Below are 24,664 nucleotides of genomic sequence, written 5' to 3'. Positions count from 1 at the left end.
TCCTTAAAACAGAGGCGGTGTCTCAGGGTAGCTGAAGAGCACCTGTGTAAATCAACGCTGTGTCGGTAGGACAGTGCCAGGCCCAGTGCAGCACCAGGCAAACATCTGTTTGTGATCTTTGTAATAATTTCATTGATAGCCATCGTTACTGCTTGATATGCTTTGAAATCTAGCAAAAGGAAAGTCACCAGTTTAAAATAATCCACTGAATTTGCACCTTCTGCCTGGGAAGAACTGGTGGATCACTGCAGCTGTGGAGCAACTGTCTGTTGTTGAAAAATACACTTCTGTGGCCCTTTCTATTGTGACGAAGTGTATGCACTTTAGACAGTGGCTTTCGGAAAGGTAACAAGCCTGATATGTGACGATCCTTGTAACAGGGTTAAACGTTATTGATTTGCGAGAATACCTTGCAGTATATCCAACACAGACAATCTTGCCAGGAAGTTACTCTCACTTGCCCTTGTTATGATATTTTCTCATGGATGTGACAGGTATATCATACTCCAATAATAATAATAATAAATAGGGTTAGAAAGTAAAGAATGTCTTAGGCATCCTAAACTGTCTATACAGGCTCTTGAGGTTAGCTAGACCCATTCACCCATTTATGCTGGAGGTTGAAATTTTTGAAATTCAGTTCTTCAAAAATTTTCCAAAAATTCACATCCCTCTTTGACAAGCTCCCAGCACTCCAGTCTCTGCAGCAGTGACCAACCTTGTGCACCATGCAAGAAAATGCATCCTCAGGAGGCAAACGTGTGAAAAACATCAGACCTTGGCGATGATGTTGAGCTGTAGGACGTAAACAACTCCCATGTCACTACTGTTCCAATAATGGGACATGAGGAACTAATGGGTTCATTCACGACTGCCTTTGGTTCTTTCTCATCAAGTTGAAATGATGCTGACATGGATAATAGATAGTAGGCTTATATCATAAATTCAGTGCACAAGGTTTCATTACTCTGACATCCTTACAGTAATTTTTTCACATTATACTCTGCATAAGAGGAAGGCAACACTGTCATTGTGCATCCTGGTCTACAACCCCTTTCTTCCGAATGTCTAAAATTTTTATATAATGTTTTGTGTTTTTCCTCTTCTGTATTTCCCCTCCCCACCATGACTTTGGGCCACAGGAGCAGCACCTCAGGTGAGTCAGCAGATGACACACCTGGCTGCTCCACCCCCCTTCCTTACCTGCAGCAAAAAACCAGCCCAGTGGGCAGCGTGCGGGCGGACAGGCAGGCAGGCAGGGTGACCTGGCAGCTGGGCCGTTAACAGTGGGCATCATGGAGACACTTCAAAGCTGAAGGCAATGATCTGACCGCACCCCACCCCACCATAGTCATATGTCCCATTCTTTAGTATTAGAAATAATACAAAAGAAAATCAAAATGGTCGCCCGAATGTTAGTACGATGGATCTGAGAGCATGGAGCAGCTTACCTGGAGGGGGTTATTGGCTGTTATCACTGGAGCCTCATCATTTACAGACTCCACCGTGACAAAGAGAGTTTGGGGCAAACTCTGTTTCCCAAGTTCCGAGCTACTCGCAAAGATGGTGAACTTGTCAAGGAGTTCCTCACTATCGTCATGAACATAGTAGATCAATTCATTTTCCACCTATTACCAACAACAACAACAACAAAATTGCCAACTTACTAAAATGTGATTTAAACATTTGAATACATTTGCCATAAAAGAAATCCTAGCTTGTTTTTATGTCTCCCCAACACAGAGAAGGACATGTTCATCCCATGAACTCTGACCATCTGAAGCAAATTAGGATGGTATGGTTTTTACAAAGGGATGCTGCATTCTAGAAACAAGGTTAAGGGGGGAACAGAGCACTTGGGCAGTGAGTGGTAGTAAAGAGAATGCCGGACTGATTATCAGCAGGCCTGAGTTCAAAGGCTACTTCTAACACTTAAATAGGTTGTGGGCAAATGATACATCCAGTCTTTTTCCAATGGGACAACCCCCCACAAAAATTTAGACTCTACCTGTTTCTATAGAGTGATTCATTTTGGAAGCTGAGGACTGCTTTGTTGAACTATTCTGAATGTTAAATTTAAGCGCTGAAAGAGCTCTTTATCCACTGATTGGATTTCTTCTCTTTGGAGACATATGAGCCAGGGCAACACTTAATTTCCCACAAACCTCTCTTTTCTGAGTTAACCAGGCATTATTCCTTTAATTGTTCTTTGTATGAGAAGTGACACCAGCGATCTCCTAACCCTGTTCCTCCTCCTTCTGAACACCGTTCGTTTGGGGGTGCATCTCTTAACAGATGCTACCCAACACTAGCGACCACACATCTCCCGTGGACAGGATATAATGAAATTAATAGGAACCAAGTTATTTTATCAGGGCTGATTGTCCTCATGGTAATAACCCAAATGCAAACATTACTTTTATCCCTGGTAGATTCCATCTTTCCAATTTTCACCTGAGATAGGCATCCAATGAATTTGCTCTTCCTCCTGGATTTTTCATAACCACACATTTTATCAGAATGCCTGTCTTTCGTGTCTTTAGGGCCCGGATGAAATACTGAAGAGTGAAACCAGAGGCCAGGGGGGTTTTAAAGCTAGACAGGAACTTGGCTTCCGCGGGTCTGTGACCCAAACACACAACAGCAGAGAACTTGCAGTGTTCAATGGGAGCAACAGAACTTCTGAAAAAGTCTCCAGGGCTGTTTGTTTTGATGAAACACAGCCAAAAATGGTAACAGTTCCATTTTGCCCATTCCTGTGGCGCACTTCCTTCGAGCGGAGATTTTTTTTTATTTATTTTTTTCAATCTCAGGGGTGTTTCTGACAAAAGTTGGAAAGTTCACAAAGACTCTCAAGGGAGAGCTGTGGCCACCTGTGCACAGGTACAATGCAAATTTCTCTGGAGGTCCATGGGCAGAGGAATCCCAGACCCCAGGGATGGCCCAGAACATGCCGTTTTAAGCTATGGGAAGGCAAACGGGGCAAATGGTTCCGGTCCAAGGGCCAGAGAATTGTGAACCTAACATTCTTTAGGAACGTAGCATTTAAGCAGAAGTCATCTCCTCAGTACTTCCCTGGAGGAATGCATCATTCTCTCAAGGGAGTGGCCCTCCCCGAAATTACATGCCACTTAATCGGTGTTAATCTAGAGCAGGCATGGCCAACATATGGCCTACGGGCCAGATATGACCCAGGTAATGAGTTTATGTGGCCCACAATTAAATTTTTAATATTCTCTGCTATTTTAAAATCTCAGCTACTCAGAAGCGGAAGCGTCTTTGATTATTGGAAATCGAGATATTTAAGGAGATAGTGATATGTGGAAAAGAATTCTGCATGTGACTAATCTAGGGTTAACCTCCAATAATTGGTCGAATGGTTTCGCGATACTTCTTTATTTTTTTTTAAAAATCCATTATAAAGATTTACAACTTTTGTACTCTTCTGTACTCAATATGAACTGTTTGACATTTGGCAGTGATGTGAAACCCACATTCTTTTAGGCGGAGTTTGCCAGTGCGCACCCAAGGTCAAAGAATTCGTTATTTTTGTGGCCAGGTGTGCTGAATCAAGTGGCATTGTAGCATAGACAATAGCTGCAGTTGATACCTGAAAAAATGTCCAGGCTGTTTGTAAAATGAAATAATTGTTTTATTTGTGACATAACCCCTTCAAACTCATTCTATTAATTAAATATTGTTTCGATTGATTGCAATACAATTTGAATATTTATATGGTATATAATTATATTTTTATTAAAATAATATTGTATATTAAAATTTTTTTCACTCACATTTATTCATAAACAAATTACATAATAAAATTTTGTTTACTTAAACGAATCATTTTTGTATTTAACATTTTTTAATTTTAGTATTTTGTCCGGCCCGTAAGAAAAGTTTCCTTTCTAATCTGGCCCGGGGGTTAAAAACTGTTGGCCACACCTGATCTAGAGGGTCTGGTGGGAAATACCTACTCCTCGACTTCTAACACCAGAAAAACATCTGCTGATCTGAAGTTATAGGATATATAGCACACTTATAGAAAACCTTAGAATAGTGGAAAGTACTCAGTTCCCCTGTCAGCAATCATGTTCAGGGGCTAACATGTCACCCCTCTATCCACACCTCCACCTACCATTGCTCACCGTCTCAGTCAGGGTCGAAGGTGAAGCTGGAACCCTAGCACTGGACCTCCTGACCTCACCACTGCCCACACGGCCCACGCGTGCAGCTCTAGCCAACTGCAGTCCCCTCGCCTGCCGCCAAGCTGCTCCCTGTCCCCCCTCTGCCGGAATGCTTATCCCCCAAACCCACTCCGGTCACCCAGGAGCTCATAAAGGAAACAACAGGGACCTGCCTGCCACCTTTCAATATTTAAAAAGAAAGTAACAGAAATCACTCCTTTATTCTGATAAGAAAGCAAAAATCTCACACTAATGCCATTCTAGCCCCAAGCAAAGAAACCCGATAGCATAGCAGCCCAGCCTTGACTAGTCAGTTTATGCCAACTGGACACCAGGTTGGCGGCCATGTCCACCTGCTTGATTGCAGGGCTGGGCCATTTTAGCCACTGACCGTGCTACCCTCCAAATAGGGCATGACCCAGAGTGTACACTCTGTCCACGGTCTGTTCATTAAGTAAGCAATGAAGGCATGAAAAGACCCATGAATGACCAAACCATCCCTGTGCTGAGCACCTGGGCATTAACTTGGGGCGGGGGGTCTGTGACACTGTGCAGTTCCTCTAGAACTGGGCAGCCAGCATGGAGCGGGAGCTGGAAACCCATGGCATGAAAGCCTCCATTGGAGAAATTAGAAATGTTTAACCTAAAGAAGATAAAAATCCAAGAGAATTTAGTAACTCTTACTTTCAAAAATTCAAAGATCTTTCATGAAAACAGGCACGATTTGTTCTGTAGACTCCTAGAGCCAAGAGATATGTCTCAGTGGCAGATTTCAGCTAAGCATAAAGAACTGTCTAACACTTGGCATTTTTTTAAACTGGAAGAACTGACCACAGGAAGTAATGAGCTCTCCGTCAATGAAGATATTTAAGCGATGGCTAGATGACCTTTCTACAGGGTAACTGGGATTAGATGCCCTCTCAGACCCCATCACCCTCAAGAGTCAATGAGTCTGAAAAATTAATAGCTAATTTTTTTCTCTTTTATCTAAGATACACAATCATATTAGCTGAGAGGTATTACCTGTTTCCTGGTGAATTTCATGAGCTTTACTCTTGGAAAATGAGAGTTTTCAACATAACCATGTCTTGGCGGTTTGTGTAGAACAAATTCACAGTCAAACCCCTCAAAATATTTGCTTGGGATTCTGAGGTTGTCTTCCTTAAGTGCTTTAGAGCCACCTTCTTGGATGGAGAGATTTTGTACCTCCAGAGGGATCCATTTAGGGACGATATCCACCAAGATGTCAACCCCACTCACAGCATGGAAACCACTCATCACATCCAGCAAAAAGCGGTCCTGCTGTTTGCCAGGGGCCGTCTGCACATAATGGATGTTACCATCATCGATATCCCGCTGCGTGAAAACCAAAGGCGACGTCTCTCCGGCACCCAAGCTGCTTTCTTCCGGGAAAGATTTTCGGAGGTAGCCATGCATTGGCGGGGTTCTGACGATAAACGTGGCCCCGGAAGGAATATTATCTCTGTGCACAGCCTGGAGTTCACATATATGACACACAGACACAAAAAGAAAGACGTATTCATACATGGAGGAGTCGAGAACTTTTGAACCAATTTTTTTCTATTAATGCCCACAAACAGCTTAAATGAAAATCCGGTTTGATACACAGTTTAAGCCTAGGTCTGGTCTGGAGACGATGCCAATAATTTGAAGTTCAGTCCAGGTGGCAAAAAAAAAAAAAAAAAAAAAGGAAAAAAAAAAGTCATGGTCAAGACCACTGCAGTAGCAGCTCATGGGCTAACAAGGCAGCATTCACAGTGGCAATAAAGTTGGTTGGCAGAGGGCTGAAGTGAAAGAAATAAAATGCTATAAAGAGAAAGAAGAAAAGATGGTGAAGGAACAGCTGAATCACTGACCTCACCAGACTTTGGAGGAAAGTTTGTTTTTCTTTGCCATTTTGACTAGCTCCGCATTTTCAGTAGACGGAAGGTACTGATTCAGCAAACTCCATCTCCAAACAGTCTTTGTAACTTATCGTAGCTTAACTACACCTGCCCTCTGGTGGTGAAACTTACACATAAACTCAATGCCTGAGTCGGGAGCAAATGGCTTCTGATTTGAATGCTTTCCTACCTGATGTCCTTGGCTGCACTCAGCCATCACACCAACTTGTTTGGAGCCCTGAGGGTGGATTCAGAATAGCCCGCATTTGCGGCCCATCATCATAAAGCAGTATGTACAGGGTTACCTTCAATGGCGAACCTTAGTCTCTGCTCACCCTGGCCAGCAGACCTCTGCCAGCTGGAAGTTTCCGGGTAGGAGCCCTGGGAAGCCAGGTGGCTCTGGTGTGTGGTGTCATTCCTGGCATCCCACTGGTCTGGGCTGATTTTATCCATCAATTCAGGAACCTAAGCCAGCCCACTTGCTCAGAGCTAAGGAAAGAAACTGTGCAACAGGGTATCCTCAGTTGCTTTAGGACTCCTTGTGTTTGTTACATCAAGTTGTTACACTTGCTTCATCACATCACAAGTGTAACTCAGACCAAATGAAATAGTGGCTGTGTTGATAAAAAATGACAAAGGTAAAGCTGTCTTCACTTCCTCTAATATGCAGCACCCTGCACATTCTGAGCTTACCCTACACAAAACGAGCTCACACGCCTGCATGCGTCTGTGCACACAGCTTTAAAATGAGGCTTAATGTCACTTACCAATCCTGTCCAACTATAGGAAACCATGACAACTGCCAGCTTTTCTTCTCAAGGGCCTCCACATTTTTTTTTTTTTTAAGTTATTCCAAATGCCAGAGGAGAAATCAACACAGAAACAGCTCTCAGGAGCAAACAAGTAGATGATTTGCCCCTGTGGCTGGGGGGTGGGTGTTCCCAGGGCCAGGCTGGCCACCTACCTGGAGCCTTGCTCTGCTCAGTTTTACCAGTTTTCCTTCCTCAACAATGAGGGTCTTGCTGTGTAGCTGTGGGTGGCCTTCTGGGGACACTCGCACGCAGACGCCCACTTCTAAATACGTATCTTTAACTTTCACAGTCAGGTTGAACACATCAACACTGCCCACGCCATCATGAGTGTAAACCACACGTCCCTGCTTCAGGTCATGCTGGGTAAAGGAGTGAGACACGGAGTTGCTGACCAGTACCCGGCTGTGCTTTGGGGACCACGCCACGTGGAATTGGACCTCGCGGTCCGTTCGAACGTCTTGGTTTGTGGCGACACTGAGGTTGGCCGGTGTGAGGGCGCTGTCCTCTCCTCTCCGCACCAGCAGCCCCGTGTTTTTGGCTATCCGGACATAGGGGTCTGACGCCCTGACCTCCAGAAGGGACGACACGAAGTGGACACCGTCTGTCACAAACAGGACAAAGCGGGCGGAGTCAGCACCCCGATGCCTGAAGAGCACGCGGCCCTCCCGCAGGTCCTCCTGCCGGAACTGGTAGAGTCTCTGAGTGGGGTCGCTGGCTTGCACCAAGTCCCCATTTGGGTTGCCCCGCCGGGTGTAGAGCAACTGCCCGTCATCAAAATCGGAGTCAGGGTCATGGTAACAGAGGTCGGCCAGGGTCAACAAGCGCTGGCCGTCCCGCACAACATGGAAGATGTCATCTACCACCCTCACGGGTCTCTCATCATTCTTCAACCCGACAGTAATGGCGACTCTAATTTCGGTGGACAAGGGCTCCGTGTCAAGACCGCTGACCACCACCTTGTGGCCTGGTCCTGCGGCGGAGGCCACCAGAAGGAATTCGTCCCCCTGGGTCTCAGAGTCGTCGTGGATGTACATCAGCCGCTTGCCCATTATGTCCTCCCCCGTGAATGTGGTGATGCTGTCACGACTCCCCAGGGAGTCTGAGAAGTCGATCCGTTTCAGCTTCCCATGCTGAGGACTCCTGGTGACTTCATATCGGAAGGTCTGATTGTCCCGGGTCTGGGCGAATAATTCCGATGTTGTAATTAACTTTCCTTCTCCTTCTCTTATGGACAATCCCCTGTTGGTTAAAATAATACGCGTCCTACCCGCTCTCAGGTTGATCGTGAACGTGTGATTGTTGGATTCAATGTGTTTTGCCACCACAGAGAATTTGAAAGAGTCGAGTGCGTCCACCCTGGGCCTGTCACGTGGTGTGTAGCTTATCTCTGAGGCTGTGATGTTTTGTTGGCTGAAGAGCGAGTTTGCTTTCAGAACTTCCTTGCCAAGCAGCAACGCTCCTTTCTTGGGTGGGGTCAGCACCTTGAAATGTAGTTCTCCCCTGGCGACGTCCACACCCTCTGCCACCGCCTGCAGGTGATCAGAACTCAACACCTGTCGGTTCGGTGTATCGCTCTCGAGAGGCACATTTCTCAGAAGCGTCAGCTTTAGCCACCGGACGGTCATGGGAAACGTCAGCTCATCACTGACCCTCCCTTCGACGGTAACCTGAAAGTTAAAGTGATCTGAAACGTCCTCTCGTTGCAGTTCTCTGAAGGTGCTGCAGTACCGGACCCGAGCCTGGTCAATGGAACGCTGAGAAAAGGTACCGACTTGTTTCCACGCACCGCTGGACCCCAGCCGCTGAATCTGGCCAAACTGAGGCCGATGGGTGATAACATAGCGCGTCTCCATGTCCTGGAGTTCGCCATTAACCACCACCGACAAGTTCCTCTGTGTGATGAGCACCGTGCCGCCCTGCGGAACAACCACACCGGTCCTGGTGGCCACCTCAAAGTCCCATGGAACAGCCATGACCCGTAACACCACGGTGTGGCTGACCAGCTCCCCGTCACTTGCTCTGAGAAGGATCCGGGAGTTCCGATGGCCCCTGTGCACATAGAAAACATGGCCCTCTCTTAAATCCTCGTGGGTAAAACTACCAAGGGCTCTCCCAGGAGCCTTGATGCTTTCTAAAAACCCGGCATCTGGACTGACGTTGCCAAGAACTGAAACACTAAGGCTCAGGGGGTCCGTGTCTGGGTCTGACACATGGATCACGTTTGGAGTTAGCCATTTCCTGCAGTTCTCAAACAGGGGAAGCATGTCCCCTGCAGGGAGCTGAAGCAATGGGGGATCGTTTACTGGGATGACATGGATGTTCAGAACATAGGGGTCGTGTCCTTGCAGGTCTAATGGCATTTCCTTCCTGCTATGGAAAGAGACGGAAATGGTGAAAGAGTCCGTCGGTTCTTCTGAACCATTGTGGACGTACCAGACTCTTCCCTGCCCGAGATCTAACATGGTGAAAGCCTTCTCCAGTTCTTGCACTGGGGCGACATCTAATCGAAGGAACCCATGAGCAGGCAGGTTCTTTATTTTAAGTAGTATTTGAGAAGGGCGGATAACCAGGTCCTCAAATTTCATATTCACCCTCACGTGCTTTTGCTCCAGGGAGGCTTGCCCACCTTCCTGGACCTCCAAGTCGTTCAGAACCAAGAAAGGGTGAACAGCATCTTGAAGGGAGGGCTGGCCGACCTCGGGCTCAGCTGTGGGAAGGGAAGTCTCTGGTGGAAGCAGGTTTTCTGTTGCTATGACGGTAGGGTTTTCAGCATCTCTGCTCTTCATGTTGCACCCAGCAGATACATCTTTAGAGACGAGAGCATCCTTCAATGCCCCTTTTTCTGAGTTGGCTTCCAAGCCTCGTATGCACCCTTTGAACAAGACTCCCCACACAGACTTCATGGGCATGGAGGCAAGTTCTACCCTCCTGACTGCTCCCCTCTGACGGTCATTAATGCCTCCCACATACAGGGGGCCTTTGGGCACGAACGGTGTGTGTGGCAAAGGCAGCGATGTCCCTACCCCTTGTCCGTCCACCACCAGGTCCACATACGGTCCCGAAAATCTGAGTTGAATGACGTGCCACTGGTTGTCACTAACTGATCTCAAGGAAGAGAGCTGAGCATCACCCGCACGCCATCCTACACGAGCCTGCAGCAGACCGTGAACTATTTCCAGAGCAACAAAACCCTCCTCCCCGCCTGACTGGAACAGAAGCAAGGCTTGCCGCGTTGCCGTCTGCAGCGCCAGTTCCAACAGCGCTCCCCCGTGCACCGTCCATGGTGGGAAGGCGACATAGGACCTGGAGCTAAAGAAATTGATGGCTTCCCCATTCCCCGCAAAGAATTCATCACTGCATCCCAGGGACACCTCGTACACCTTCTTGAATCTGGGGTACGATCTAAGGGACTCCAGGAGCTCCCTCTTGTTCAACGCTACATCCTCCATGCATCCGCGGAAATTGAGGAGCTCTCTGTCTAGGTAGGGGACATTGAGTCTACCGTGGCCGCCGAGGTAGATTCCGTGCTGAAAACGCAAACTGTGTGTCCCACCAGGGATCCAGCCAGTCGTCTCATAACGTTCGTCGATTACCAGGGAGATGTTACCCTTGACCCAGGACAGTTCCAGCAAATGCCACGCCAAGTCATCCACACGAAGGCGTTGCTCAGAAAAGAGTGTTTGTTCACCTGCTCCCAGGTTTGCTCTCACCTGGAAGAGGAAGGATTGTAGTTAATCAATCTCACCTCATGTTCTATTTTTAAAAAATAGGGCCATTCAGAAAGGCAGGGGTAGGGTGGGGGGAGAGAGACACTTGGTCATGAAAACTCCTCCCACATTTATAGGCTATGTATAAAGGATAAAAATTTTCTGGGTCAAAATACTGAAGACATGCTGGTATTAGAGAAGATGCCACCCTTCCAAACGGCATGTGACTTTATCGCAGCCAAGTGCCAAAAATCACAAGGACAGTGGTTGTGTTCTCCTTCTCACTGCTTTTCTCTCCAGGATCCGAACGCTTGTCTGTTTTTAAGGATTTAAAAAAAAAATCTTACCTGTAAGCTTCCTAAGAGAAGTTCTATGATACAGTAGTCATATATCCCAGCTGCAAGGAAGAGTAGTCCCTGTTGTTTGCTGGTTTGAAATTTTAATCGGAGGGATAGCTCAGAGGAAGCTTCTTGGATGCGGAACTCCACATAGCTCTTGCCATAAAAGGATGCTGAGGGGACACGTGAAAACGTATGAGCAAGTGACCTCATCACACAATGACTATTCCACTTCCTATTGTCATCTACCAGGTGGCATGGTAGATTCTGCGATGAGTCTATTTAGATCCTTTTGAGCAAGCTGATACACACACCTGCCAGCTGACTGACCATTATCCAGAAGTTTCAGTGAAATTATACCCCCTGCCCTGGAGGGCAACCTATAGCCAGTGACTGACTGAAGTGGACGTAAGACACCTATAGAACTCCGTGCTGCCACTCACAGTCCAGTGCTCTCCCGGAGTCAGGCTGAGACGAGACCAGCTGAGCCATGACTCTACCTGGTCTCTTCTGCGGCCCTGAACTGCCTCCCTCACCCCTTTGCTGTTCTCTCCTGGTGGCCCTCACTCAACACGCACCTGCACCAGAATCCCTGCCTAACCCTCTGTCTCTAGGGAACCACACCTGAGATAGGCAGATAGCAAGCAAGCTACCTACCAAACCAAACTAACCTAGGAGAGCCTTAGAGTTGAGTAAATCTGGGCCTAGCAAAGCTTAGGGACTTAGGTAAAATCGACACTTCCGGATACACAAAGCTAAGGCAAAACCCCAAGCATTCCCAACCACTGTCCAGGGTGTTTACCAAGACAGGAAGCCAGTACAGAAATTACTATGAGCCCTGCAGACTTTCTCAGATATGCACAAGCACCTTTTCCTCTAGTTAAAATAAAAAAAAAACAACCATTAATAATTAAACTCAATAAAACTAGAATGTAAGGATCAGTTCACGCAGCTGACACAACAAATTAGAGACCCACTAGTGCCCCAAGTTTATCTGACTGGCCTTCCCGTTGCTGAATCCCCCCGTTCCGATTTGGACAGACTTCGAGGCTGCATTGTTAAGTTTTCAAAACCAGGAAATGTTTTCTAAATCGTAAACTCGACCGCTGAGAACGACTCAGTAACATTAATAAACAACATCCCCATTATTTTCCCATGTTCACCTCTCTGGCAATAACTCAATCCCTGTCCCAGCTGGTGGCTAGAAATTTCCATTGCCTCAGGGAAAAAACAAAGAAGCAGGTTTAAAACTTCTGGTTAACACTTTCTCGCAACCCTGGCCAGTTGGTTCAGTGGTGGAGTGTCAGCACAGCGTGTGGATGTTCCGGGTTTGATTCCCAGCCAGGGCACACAGAAGCTGCGCCCATCTGTTTCTCTACTCCTCCCCCTCTCACATTCCTCTCTCTCTCTCTCTCCCTCCCTCCCTCTCCTGCAGCCATGGCTCAATTGCAGTGAGTTGGCACCAGGTGCTGAGAATTGGCTCTATTGCTTCTGCCTCAGACACTAGGAAGAGCTTGGTTGCTGAGCAACAGAGCAAAACCCCAGATGGGAGAGTAATGGCGGGGTAGGAAGCGATACTGATAAATCTCCCCCAAAACTCAACAAGATCTTCAACCAGAAACAGAAAAACCTATCCTTGGAGCCTCCAGATGTTTCATACACCCGAAGGTATGGTCGAGCGAAAAATTGGCTAAATATATAACCAAACCCCGAAGGAAATAGGGAGTAAGAAATGCTCCGCCTTCCTCACTAACCTAAACAGGGCGGCTTTCACTGGGAACTGTGCATATAGAAACTGAGGCGGGCAAAGGGGGTCAATAGATCCAGGCCGTGGCAAAAACGGCCAAACCAGGCTGTGGCACGGAGATCCAAGCCGAGGAAAAACTGTTTCTGTGGCAACCTGGGCAATACAAGCTAACACTTGCGCCAAACCCAGACAAAAAAAGACAAGTGGGGCAGCCATTTTCCCCGATCCTCTGGTAGGCGCGCGCAGATAGTGGGCGAGAGATTCCTTCCAAAGCCCCGGGAGTGGGCGCCCGTGTTATCCCACAGAGAGGCAGAGTCAGAGGCCTTTGTGTGGGCCGAAAGCGGAGTCTCCGGGCTGCCCCAGCACCCTGGGAAAGCCGTGCACGGGAGGGAGCAAGAACTAATTCCAACGGTGGAACTTTTCCATGCGGTTGGGGGTTTCACTAAGAGTGTGAGACTGCTGGCCTGATATCCTGGTCTGCACGCGCAGATAGTGAGTGAGAGTTTCCTCCAAGCGCCCCGGGAGTGGGCGCCCGCCCGTGTTACCGGACAGAGTGGCAGAGCCAGAGGTCTTTGAGTGGGCAGAAGCCCCGCCTGATTATGCTAGCAGCTATGACTGACTGAGCCTTACCCAGAGCCCTGTGCTGAGTGGAAATAGAATGGGGAGTTGCCAGCTCTTTGAGCCTCTTACTATCCAGGCAGAGGCAGCAGCAACCCCATAGCTGGATTATCAGGCTACTAATTGAGGAAGGAAAGACTAGGAGAAAGGCTCCAGGAACACGGACTCTCTCACTGTCAGAGCCTATAAATGCTAATGAGCCTCAACTGCCAACGAGACTAAAGCACAATACATGACATTGCCATAGAGACTTATCAACTGCAAACCTCTACCTGAGCGTGCCAAAGGGGCAGAACCCGGGGTACAGAGTCACTGACCAGGAAGAGGGAGAGAAAAGAAAAAGCAAGAAGATAACCTCTCAAAATCAAGAATAATCTGCAGACTTTATAACCTATCCCATTTTATTATATTTGTTCATTTGTTTCTCTTATCTTCATTCTTGATATTTTTTTTTCCTCCTCCAATTTGGCCTATTAACTCTCTGCCGGACTTACTCTCTCCTCTCCTTGAACTACACTACCCATAAGTGTTACATCTCCCATTATCTTTTCTTTCCTCTTCCTTTCTCTCTATGAGGGTTGCACTCCAAAACCCTTAACTCTCTCTCTCTTTTTTCTTTTTTCTTCTTTTAGTGGTTCCCTCTTTTTTTTCTCTCTCTCTCTTTCTTTTCTCCCTCTATATTAGTTTCTTCCTTTCTCCTTTACATCTCCTCTCATTCAAACCTCAATAACAAACAAATTATCTTATCTGGGACTCAAACTTATGTTTGTGGCATTTTGGGGGGGTTTTACTTCACCTTTTTAACTCACTAGCAGTGCTCCTATCCCTAGCACTCCATTTTATCTAGTTCTTGTTCCACTAAATACAATAGTAATTTTTTAATTTGTCCCCCCATTTTCCTGTTTCCCTCTTATTCCTCTCATCATAACTCTTAGTCAACCAACACCTAAAAGCAAATCATTTTATTCTTGACCCAAATTTTTTCCTTATTTGCTTTTTGAGGGTCCATACCCCCTTCTTTTTTCTTTCTTTTATTTTTTTTTTGCCCCTTTATTACTTTTCCCCAATTCAAACCCTCCATTACAGGCATTGTTTGTTATAATTCACAGTTCACCACAAGATTTTCTCAAGAAAGAGGGGAGAGGAGAGGAGAGGAAAAAAGGAGGGGGAGAATAATTTCCTTCTTTTTAAATTTTTATTTTATTTTATTTTTCTTTATTTCATTATTAATTTCTTAAAAAAACAACTCTTTTTGATTTTTTATTTTTTTAACTTTTTATTCTTTATTAAATCTCATTAATACTATCAACAAAACCACCCTCAGATGCCATTAAGGAAGAGAAAATCGAATATCATGGATACAAAAGAAAGAGAGGTAACACAGATAGATGAGGAAAAATCTATGGAGAAAAAATTTAATATATTGGAAACCTTGGAGCTAAATGACAGAGAATTCAAGATAGAAATCCTAAAAATCCTCCGAGATATACAAAAAAACACAGAAAGGCAATTAGGGAGCTCAGAAAACAACTCAATGAACACAAAGAATATATGTCCAAGGAAATTGAAACTATAAAAACAAATCAAACAGAGATGAAAAACTCAATTCACGAGCTGAAAAACGAAGTAACAAGCTTAGCTAATAGAACAGGTCAGATAGAAGAGAGGATTAGTGAAATAGAAGACAAGCAACTTGAGGCACAACAGAGAGAAGAAGAAAGAGACTCAAAAATTAAAAAAAAATGAGATAGCCCTACAAGAATTATCTGACTCCATCAAAAAGAATAACATAAGAATAATAGGTATATCAGAGAGAGAAGAGAGAGAAAATGGAATGGAGAACATACTCAAACAAATAATAGATAAGAACTTCCCAAGCCTGTGGAAAAAACTAAAGCCTCAAATTCAAGAAGCAAACAGAACTTCGAGTTTTCTTAACCCCAACAAACCTACTCCAAGGCATATCATAATGAAATTGGCACAAACCAACGGAAAAGAAAAAATTCTCAAGGCAGCCAGGGAAAAGAAGAATACAACATATAAAGGAAGGCCCATTAGATTATCATCAGATTTCTCAGCAGAAACTCTACAAGCTAGAAGAAAGTGGACCCCAATATTTAAAGTCCTGAAAGAGAGGAACTTTCAGCCACAAATACTATGCCCATCAAAGTTATCCTTCAAATATGAAGGAGAAATAAAAACATTCACAGATACAGAAAAGATGAGGGAATTTATCATCAGAAAACCCCCACTCCAGGAATTACTAAAGGGGGTTCTCCAATCAGATACAAAGAACGAAAAAAAAACAAAGCCACAAGTAAAAGCTCCAAGAAGAACACAATAAAACCAAATTAAACTGTGACAACAACAAAAAGAAAGGGGGGGAGAGGACTGAGATTAACAGTAGCAAAGGATGATGGAGTGCAAAAGTACTCACAAAATAGTGCGCTACAATGAACAGGGTAGGAACGCTTTTCATTACTTAAAGGTAACCACCATTGAAAAAACCACCACAGAAGCACATGTGATAAAAAAGATAGCAACAGAGGAAACATGTATGGAATACAACCAAATAAAAACAAAAGATAGAAAAATGAACGAGAAGGATCAAACAAGACACAAAACTAACAGAAAGCAATCTATAAAATGGCAATAGGCAACTCACAAGTGTCAATAATTACACTAAATGTAAACGGATTAAACTCACCAATAAAAAGACACAGAGTAGCAGAATGGATTAAAAAAGAAAATCCAACTGTATGCTGCCTACAGGAAACTCATCTAAGTAACAAGGATAAAAACAAATTCAAAGTGAAAGGCTGGAAAACAATACTCCAAGCAAATAACATCCAAAAAAAAGCAGGCGTAGCAATACTCATATCTGATAATGCTGACTACAAGACAACAAAAGTACTCAGAGACAAAAATGGCCATTTCATAATGGCTAAGGGGACACTGAATCAAGAAGACATAACAATTCTTAATATATATGCACCAAACCAAGGAGCACTAAAATATATAAGACAGCTACTTATTGACCTTAAAACAAAAACTGACAAAAATACAATCATACTTGGAGACCTCAATACACCGCTGACGGCTCTAGATCGGTCATCCAAACAGAGAATCAACAAAGATATAGTGGCCTTAAACAAAACACTAGAGCACCTGGATATGATAGACATCTACAGGACATTTCATCCCAAAGTGACTGAGTATACATTTTTCTCCAGTGTACATGGATCATTCTCAAGAATTGACCATATGTTGGGCCACAAAAACAACATCAGCAAATTCAGAAAAATAGAAGTTGTACCAAGCATAGTTTCTGATCATAAAACCTTGAAACTAGAATTCAACTGCAAAAAAGAGGAAAAAAATCCCACAAAAATGTGGAAACTAAACAACATACTTTTAAAAAATGAATGGGTCAAAGAAGAAATAAGTGCAGAGATCAAAAGATATATACAGACTAATGAAAATGACAATACGATATATCAGAATCTATGGGATGCAGCAAAAGCAGTGATAAGAGGGAAGTTCATATCACTTCAGGCATATATGAACAAACAAGAGAGAGCCCAAGTGAACCACTTAACTTCATACCTTAAGGAACTAGAAAAAGAAGAACAAAGACAACCCAAAACCAGCCAAAGAAAGGAGATAATAAAAATCAGAGCAGAAATAAATGAAATAGAGAACAGAAAAACTATAGAAAAAATTAATAGAACAAGGAGCTGGTTCTTTGAAAAGATCAACAAAATTGACAAACCCTTGGCAAGACTCACCAAGGAAAAAAGAGAAAGAACTCATATAAACAAAATTCAAAATGAAAGAGGAGAAATCACCACAGACACCGTAGATATACAAAGAATTATTGTAGACTACTATGAAAAACTTTATGCCACTAAATTCAACAACCTAGAAGAAATGGATAAATTCCTAGAACAATACAACCTTCCTAGACTGAGTCAAGAAGAAGCAGAAAGCCTAAACAGGCCTATTAGTAGAGAAGAAATAGAAAAAACCATTAAAAACCTCCCCAAAAATAAAAGTCCAGGCCCTGACGGCTATACCAGAGAATTTTATCAAACATTCAAAGAAGACTTGGTTCCTATTCTACTCAAAGTCTTCCAAAAAATTGAAGAAGAAGCAATACTTCCAAACACATTTTATGAGGCCAACATAACCCTCATACCAAAACCAGGCAAGGACTACACAAAAAAAGAAAACCACAGACCAATATCTCTAATGAATACAGATGCTAAAATACTAAACAAAATACTAGCAAATCTAATACAACAACATATTAAAAAAATAATATATCATGATCAAGTAGGATTCATCCCAGAATCTCAAAGATGGTTCAACATACGTAAAACGGTTAACGTAATACACCATATCAACAAAACAAAGAACAAAAACCACATGATCTTATTAATAGACGCAGAAAAGGCTTTCAATAAAATACAACACAATTTTATGTTTAAGACTCTCAACAAAATGGGTATAGAAGGAAAATATCTCAACATGATAAAGGCCATATATGATAAACCATCAGCTAACATCATATTAAATGGCACTAAACTGAAAGCTTTCCCCCTTAAATCAGGAACAAGACAGGGTTGTCCACTCTCTCCACTCTTATTTAATGTGGTACTAGAGGTTCTAGCCAGAGCAATCAGACAAGACAAAGAAATAAAAGGCATCCATATCGGAAAAGAAGAAGTAAAGGTATCACTTTTTGCAGATGATATGATCCTATACATCGAAAACCCCAAAGAATCCACAAAAAGACTACTAGAAACAATAAGCCAATACAGTAGGGTCGCAGGATACAAAATTAACATACAGAAGTCAATAGCCTTTCTATATGCCAACAATGAAACATTTGAGAACAAACTCAAAAGAACAATCCCCTTCATGATTGCAACAAAAATAAATAAAATACTTAGGAATAAACATAACAAAGAATGTAAAGGACTTCTATAATGAAAACTATAAACCATTGTTAAGGGAAATCGAAAAAGATATAATGAGATGGAAGAATATTCCTTGTTCTTGGTTAGGAAGAATAAATATAATCAAGATGGACATATTACCCAAAGCAATATACAAATTTAATGCAATTCCCATCAAAATTCCAATGACATTTTTTAAAGAAATGGAGCAAAAAATCATCAGATTTATATGGAACTATAAAAAACCCCGAATAGCCAAAGCAATCCTAAAGAAAAAGAATGAAGCTGGGGGCATTACAATACCTGACTTCAAACTATATTATAGGGCCACGACAATCAAAACAGCATGGTATTGGCAGAAAAATAGACACTCAGACCAATGGAACAGAATAGAAAAACCAGAAATAAAACCACATATATATAGTCAAATAATTTTTGATAAAGGGGCCAAGAACACACAATGGAGAAAAGAAAGTCTCTTCAATAAATGGTGCTGGGAAAACTGGAAAGCCACATGCAAAAGAATGAAACTGGACTACAGTCTGTCCCCCTGTACTAAAATTAACTCAAAATGGATCAAAGATCTAAACATAAGACCTGAAACAATTAAGTGCATAGAAGAAGACATAGGTACTAAACTCATGGACCTGGGTTTTAAAGAGCATTTTATGAATTTGACTCCAATAGCAAGAGAAGTGAAGACAAAAATTAATGAATGGGACTACATCAGACTAAGAAGTTTTTGCTCAGCAAGAGAAACTGATAACAAAATAAACAGAAAGCCAACTAAATGGGAAATGATATTTTCAAACAACAGCTCAGATAAGGGCCTAATATCCAAAATATACAAAGAACTCATAAAACTCAACAAACAAACAAACAATCCAATAAAAAAATGGGAAGAAGACATGAACAAACACTTCTCCCAGGAAGAAATACAAATGGCCAACAGATATATGAAAAGATGCTCATCTTCGTTAGTTATTAGAGAAATGCAATCAAAACTGCAATGAGATACCACCTCACACCTGTTAGATTAGCTATTATTAACAAGACAGGCAATAACAAATGTTGGAGAGGCTGTGGAGAAAAAGGAACCCTCATACACTGTTGGTGGGAATGTAAAGTAGTACAACCATTATGGAAGAAAGTATGGTGGTTCCTCAAAAAACTGAAAATAGAACTACCTTATGACCCAGCAATCCCTCTACTGGGTATATACCCCCAAAACTCAGAAACATTGATACGTAAAGACACATGCAGCCTCATGTTCATTGCAGCATTGTTCACAGTGGCCAGGACATGGAAACAACCAAAAAGCCCGTCAATAGATGACTGGATAAAGAAGATGTGGCACATATACACTATGGAATACTACTCAGCCATAAGAAATGATGACACGGGATCATTTATAGCAAAATGGTGGGATCTTGATAACATTATATGAAGTGAAATAAGTAAATCAGAAAAAAACAGGAACTGCATTATTCCATACGTAGGTGGGACATAAAAGTGAAACTAAGAGACATTGATAAGAGTGTGGTGGTTACGGGGGGAGGGGGGAGAGGGAGAGGGAAAGGGGGAGGGGGAGGGGCACAAAGAAAACTAGATAGAAGGTGACAGAGGACAATCTGACTTTGGGTGATGGGTATGCAACATAAGTGAACGACAATATAACCTGGAGTTGTTATCTTTGAATATATGTATCCTGATTTATTGATGTCACCCCATTAAAAAAATAAAATTATTTAAAAAAAAAAAACCAGATGGATGGGCAGAACATCACCCCCTAGTGGGCTTGTTGGGTGGATCCCGGTTGGGGTACATGAGGGAATCTGTCTCTGCCACCCTGCCTCTCACCGATTAAAAATAAAAAAGTCAAACAGGCAAATGGCTCATCAGAGTGCAGTGTAGACGTTAACTCCAGCTGACATGTAGAGAATGAACTCAGAGGGTTGGGGGGGAGCAGTTGGGGAGAAGTGGGTGGGCTCAAGAGACATTCAGAAAGTCAGACTCTCTGGGAAGGGAGAGGGAGAGGAGGGGCAATCCAGATTAACCCAGACTTCTGCCTGGGTGCCCCCTTACTCAGAGGGGGGCCCTGGGTGGGCGGCTGTGGTTTTGTTTGGCTTCGTTCTGCTCGTGCAGATGACCGTTTGGGGAGCTGATGGGTGACTGACCAACTGGATGCCTGAGGGCAGGGGCCCACTTGTGGGGCCTAACAAGCCATAGGAAGGAGGTTGAACCTTATGCTGCAGACGGCGGGGAAGCACAGTAGTTACCAGTCAGGAAGAGAGACAGCAGCTCTGTGTTTTAGAAAGACAGGTCCTGCGACTACACGAGGGTAAAACAGCAGTCGGGCGGGAACCGGTGAGGAAAAGATTTCAAGACAGATTCCAGAGCTCTCTCTGAAAATTAGAACTACCTCTCTATAATAGAATATTTTTGGTAATTATATATAACCTAAATATGTTCTACAGATGACATAAGTGTAAAAGTTTATTTTCTAAGTTAAAATAAATAACAGAAACAAAACTTCTCTGCCAAAGTATTTGCTCTATACAGCATCCTAAGATGAAGTCCAAGGAGGAGCTTTATAACATTACACAACAGCCTTCACTCGTCGGAATAGAGTAACTTCACGGGGAGTGGAGTAACTTCACGGGAGTGGAGTAACTTCATGCGAAAGGAAAACCACATTTTGTTCCCCCCCACACACACACACACACATACACACACACACAAATCTATTCTTAAGACTTTCTATAGTGTTTTACTCTGGGATCGACATTGTATGCTTTATCAAACTGAAGTTGAATATTTATTTGCGGTCACTAACTTTATCTAGAGCACTCTGGGAAAGAAGAAAACTTACAAGTAAGAAATAACTTGGCTCACACACCTAACAGGCCCAACTTCCTTATTCATGGAAAGTCAACCTCAATAAGGACGGTTCTAAAAGTCTTGCTAACAAAACTCAGGTCCCCTAATATGTAAATTGGGACAAAATGAATGAGTGAAGAGCTATTTGCTCCAGGGCTGCGGACTGGGCCCCACATGACCCCATAGGGTCATGTAGACTCTGATGTGAGCAGCTCCTGCTACAATGGAACAGTGAGGAGTCCTGGTCCGGGTGGCCCCAGTTGAGCAGACTACGCTGTCCTTAGTGTCGTATCCTGCATGCTCCACATGTCACACATGTGTTTTCATGTTTGGTCCATGCTGTCTGGGAGCTTTCTAGTCCCAGCCACAGGCTTGGAGTGAGTTAGGTTTGCTACCCACATAGGCAGAACCTTCCCTGAAGCTCCTAGCTCCTCATGCCTCTCTGATGCCACGTGCCACCTTCTGACTGGCAGTGATATGGCCCTTGTATTCTCTCTTTCACTGGGACAGAAACTCCCCATATGAGCTTCCTGTTGCTGCTGCAACAAGATTACCACAAATTCAAAGACTGAGAATAACAGATTTATCATCATAAGTTAGTGGTTCATAGACACAAATAGGCCTTGCTGAGCTATAATGAAAGTGTCAGCCCTGGCTGGTGACTCAGTGGATAGAACATTGACCCTGCATATGGACATCCTGGATTCAATTCCTGGTCAGGGCACACCGGAGAGGCAACCATTTGCTCCTCTCCCCTCTCTCTCTCTCTTTCCCTCTTACAACCATTAGCTCGATTGGTTCGAGCATTGAACCCAGGTGCTGAGGATAGCCAAGGTGGTCCAAGCACATTAGCCTCAGGCACTGAAAACAGCTTGGTTCCTCGAGCATCAGCCCCAGATAGGGTTGCTGGGTGGATCCCTGTCAGGGTGCCTGCAGGAATCTGCCTCACTATCTCCCCTCCTCTCACCTAAAAACAAACAAACAAACAAATACATAAATGAAGGTGATTGCAAGGTGTACTCCTCCTGGAGGCCGCAGGGAGAATGCCTTTCCTTGCCTATCAGCCTCTAGGGGCTGCTCACATTTCCTGGCTTGAGGGCCCAGTTAGCAATCATATTGCTCCAACCTCTGCTCAGACATGGACTCTAACCAGGATCATCTCTCCATCTCCAAACCCTTAATTTGATCACATCCGCGAAGTACCTTTCACCATGTAAAATAACATTCCACATTCTGGGAATTAGGATGTGAGCATCTTGAGGGGGACATTACTCTGCCCACCATGCCCCCCAGGGCATCTGTCACCCAGTTGCTCATGGATATCGAGCATCCATCATTTGCAGGTACTGGGCTAAGTGCAGGGAACAGACTGGGCAAAGCAGCAGCACTGGAAAGGGCCCCAGATGCAGAGGGTATGAGCTTTGTTTGTGCTTTGTATAACCTACCTATACAGCTGTATTTCTAAAGTAAATTTCAATTGTTATAAAGAGATTTTAAATCGAAAAACCTGGTCTTTTTGGCTTTCCTGCATAAATCAGTCACTCTAGCCACTCAGGGGCCCACCTGTTCCCACAGCAGAGAAACCACGAGTGCGGCGTGGATGCCCCGTGTCCCCTCCTGCCACACCAGGTGCTGCCTGGTTCACCATGACTCACTGGCCACTGTGAGCATTTGGGTTTGCTTCAGACAGAAATGGCAGTGTGAGGTGTTAAGATATTCACTGTGGAACCAGAAGAAGATATTAGAAAGGGAGGGAGAGTGGGAAGAAGGGAGGGAGGGAGGGAGGGAGGGAGGGAGGGAGGGAGGGAGGGAGGGAGGGAGGGAGGGAGGGAGAGAGGAAAGGAAGGAGGGAAGGAAGGAAGGAAGGAAGGAAGGAAGGAAGGAAGGAAGGAAGGAAGGAAGGAAGGAAGGAAGGAAAGAGAACTGAGGCTTCCTTCATCTTTGTTACAGGTTGGTTGACTGGCACCCTCCCTCAAACTGGCATGTGAAGCTCACGTGCTAGATACACAGTCTCCACCAGGGAGGACAGGACTATACAAGGCGGAAGGGATGATGGGGTGCCCTCACTCTCTCTGTCCCTATACAGTGCCACAGCACGCACGGGTCTACCTGGTCAACTGAGTTTACGATTCCACTATCTCATCATCACTAAACAAATCATCACAAGCAGGATCAGTTGCTTTAAAACTCCTGCTAACAAATCATAGGTTAAAGATACATATAAATAATATAAGGACCACTAAATACCAAGGAACCAACCAATATGAGAAAAATTATTGAACTGTTGACAACACGGGTCTAGTTCTAAGTGTGTACTCTACCTTGAGGAAGTGGTGACAGCAAGATTACTATTTGATTTGCAAAGAGAGATACTCTGGGGGTGTACAATGAAGATATTCTCACTGAGGACATCTGTTTACCAGACAAAGGCAGCAGGACATGAGACTTGCCAGCCCCATGGAGGACACGTCACCCTCCACCATCTGTCCTATAAGGACTGAGAGCAGCCTTTCCCTGAGTCACTGTTGAGCGATTCAAAGCAACAGCCTGAATCGCCCACAGAAATAAGGAAGTCATGAAACCTAAATTCAGACTGCACATATGACTGACTGACAACACACTCAAGAAAATATTCGTTCAAGGGCTTCCAGGTATCTTTCGGTGAGAGACCTCATTATCAATATCTGTCATGCAACTAGGGCCCCGGATGAAGAATGGTGTATGCGTTCAAGTATAAGCTATGGAATCCTTTATTCAATAGATCTCCTCGGCCCACATTCTGAGCCCCTCGGTGGATATCTCACTCCTTGGCTGTTGGCTTTGTACCCAAGTTCACCACACAGAAGAAGAGAGGAGGGAACTGAGTGTCTACCGCGTGGTTCTTAGGCCGCTAGGTCTTACACAGCACTTACTCAAGCCCTCCCTGAACAAACCCCTGTCTCAGTTTTACAGGTGCAAAATCAAGACCTACAGAGGTAACCTTTCCAAAGTCCCTCTGAGGATATACGACTCCAAAGCCAGGGGCTTTTCATCGCCCTACACTGACCTTTAGGATCACTGGCCCACCGCTCACCACACCCCACCTGTGCCCCCAAGATGTCCCTGGCTTGCAGATCTCGCCTTCCTGCTCAAAGCCACACCAAGGCCACAGCCCCAGTGGCCTGGACCTCCGGTATGGCCCAGTCCACCTCGCACCAGGTGGAAGGGGCAGGGGAGAGGAAGACCCGGGAGGAGGGAGGGAGGGAGGAGGACGAGGAGGTGGAGCTCCGGAGGCTCCGCAAACAGCAGAACTGAAACGAGTAAAGCTGGGGAGCTGGTGTGAGGTCCCTACTCCTGGCCGGTCCCCGCGGGAACATGACCCCGAGCTTCTGGGGAGGCGTCGGACCGTGCAGGTAGCAGTGACCCTGTCTGTCCCACAACGAAGTGAATCCGCGCCCAGAATCTAACCCGAACTCTAGAGATACAAGGTCCTCGGTTTACAAAGTGTTCTCTAAAAAAGTCTCAAAGCAA

The 24,664-nt window shown here is 44.4% G+C and overlaps 1 protein-coding gene across 1 annotated transcript in view; it reads right to left on the bottom strand.

Annotated features, from left to right (window-relative positions):
- The window catches only part of LOC136388144 (chondroitin sulfate proteoglycan 4-like), a 74,519-nt gene that overhangs the window by 37,799 nt on the left and 12,056 nt on the right, over nt 1-24,664 (bottom strand). The window contains exons 5-8 of the mRNA XM_066360124.1: nt 10,958-11,121; nt 7,056-10,613; nt 5,211-5,681; nt 1,452-1,628 (exon numbers count right to left, since the gene is read on the bottom strand). Coding sequence (XP_066216221.1) covers nt 1,452-1,628; nt 5,211-5,681; nt 7,056-10,613; nt 10,958-11,121 — 4,370 coding nt within the window. The remainder of the gene's footprint in view (nt 1-1,451; nt 1,629-5,210; nt 5,682-7,055; nt 10,614-10,957; nt 11,122-24,664) is intronic.

This window comes from Saccopteryx leptura, chromosome 1 (genome assembly GCF_036850995.1).
Source record: "Saccopteryx leptura isolate mSacLep1 chromosome 1, mSacLep1_pri_phased_curated, whole genome shotgun sequence".
In the NCBI taxonomy this organism is placed as follows: Eukaryota; Metazoa; Chordata; class Mammalia; order Chiroptera; family Emballonuridae; genus Saccopteryx; species Saccopteryx leptura.
Note: the sequence above shows the minus strand (reverse complement) of the source record. Positions and strands in the feature narration are given on the sequence as shown.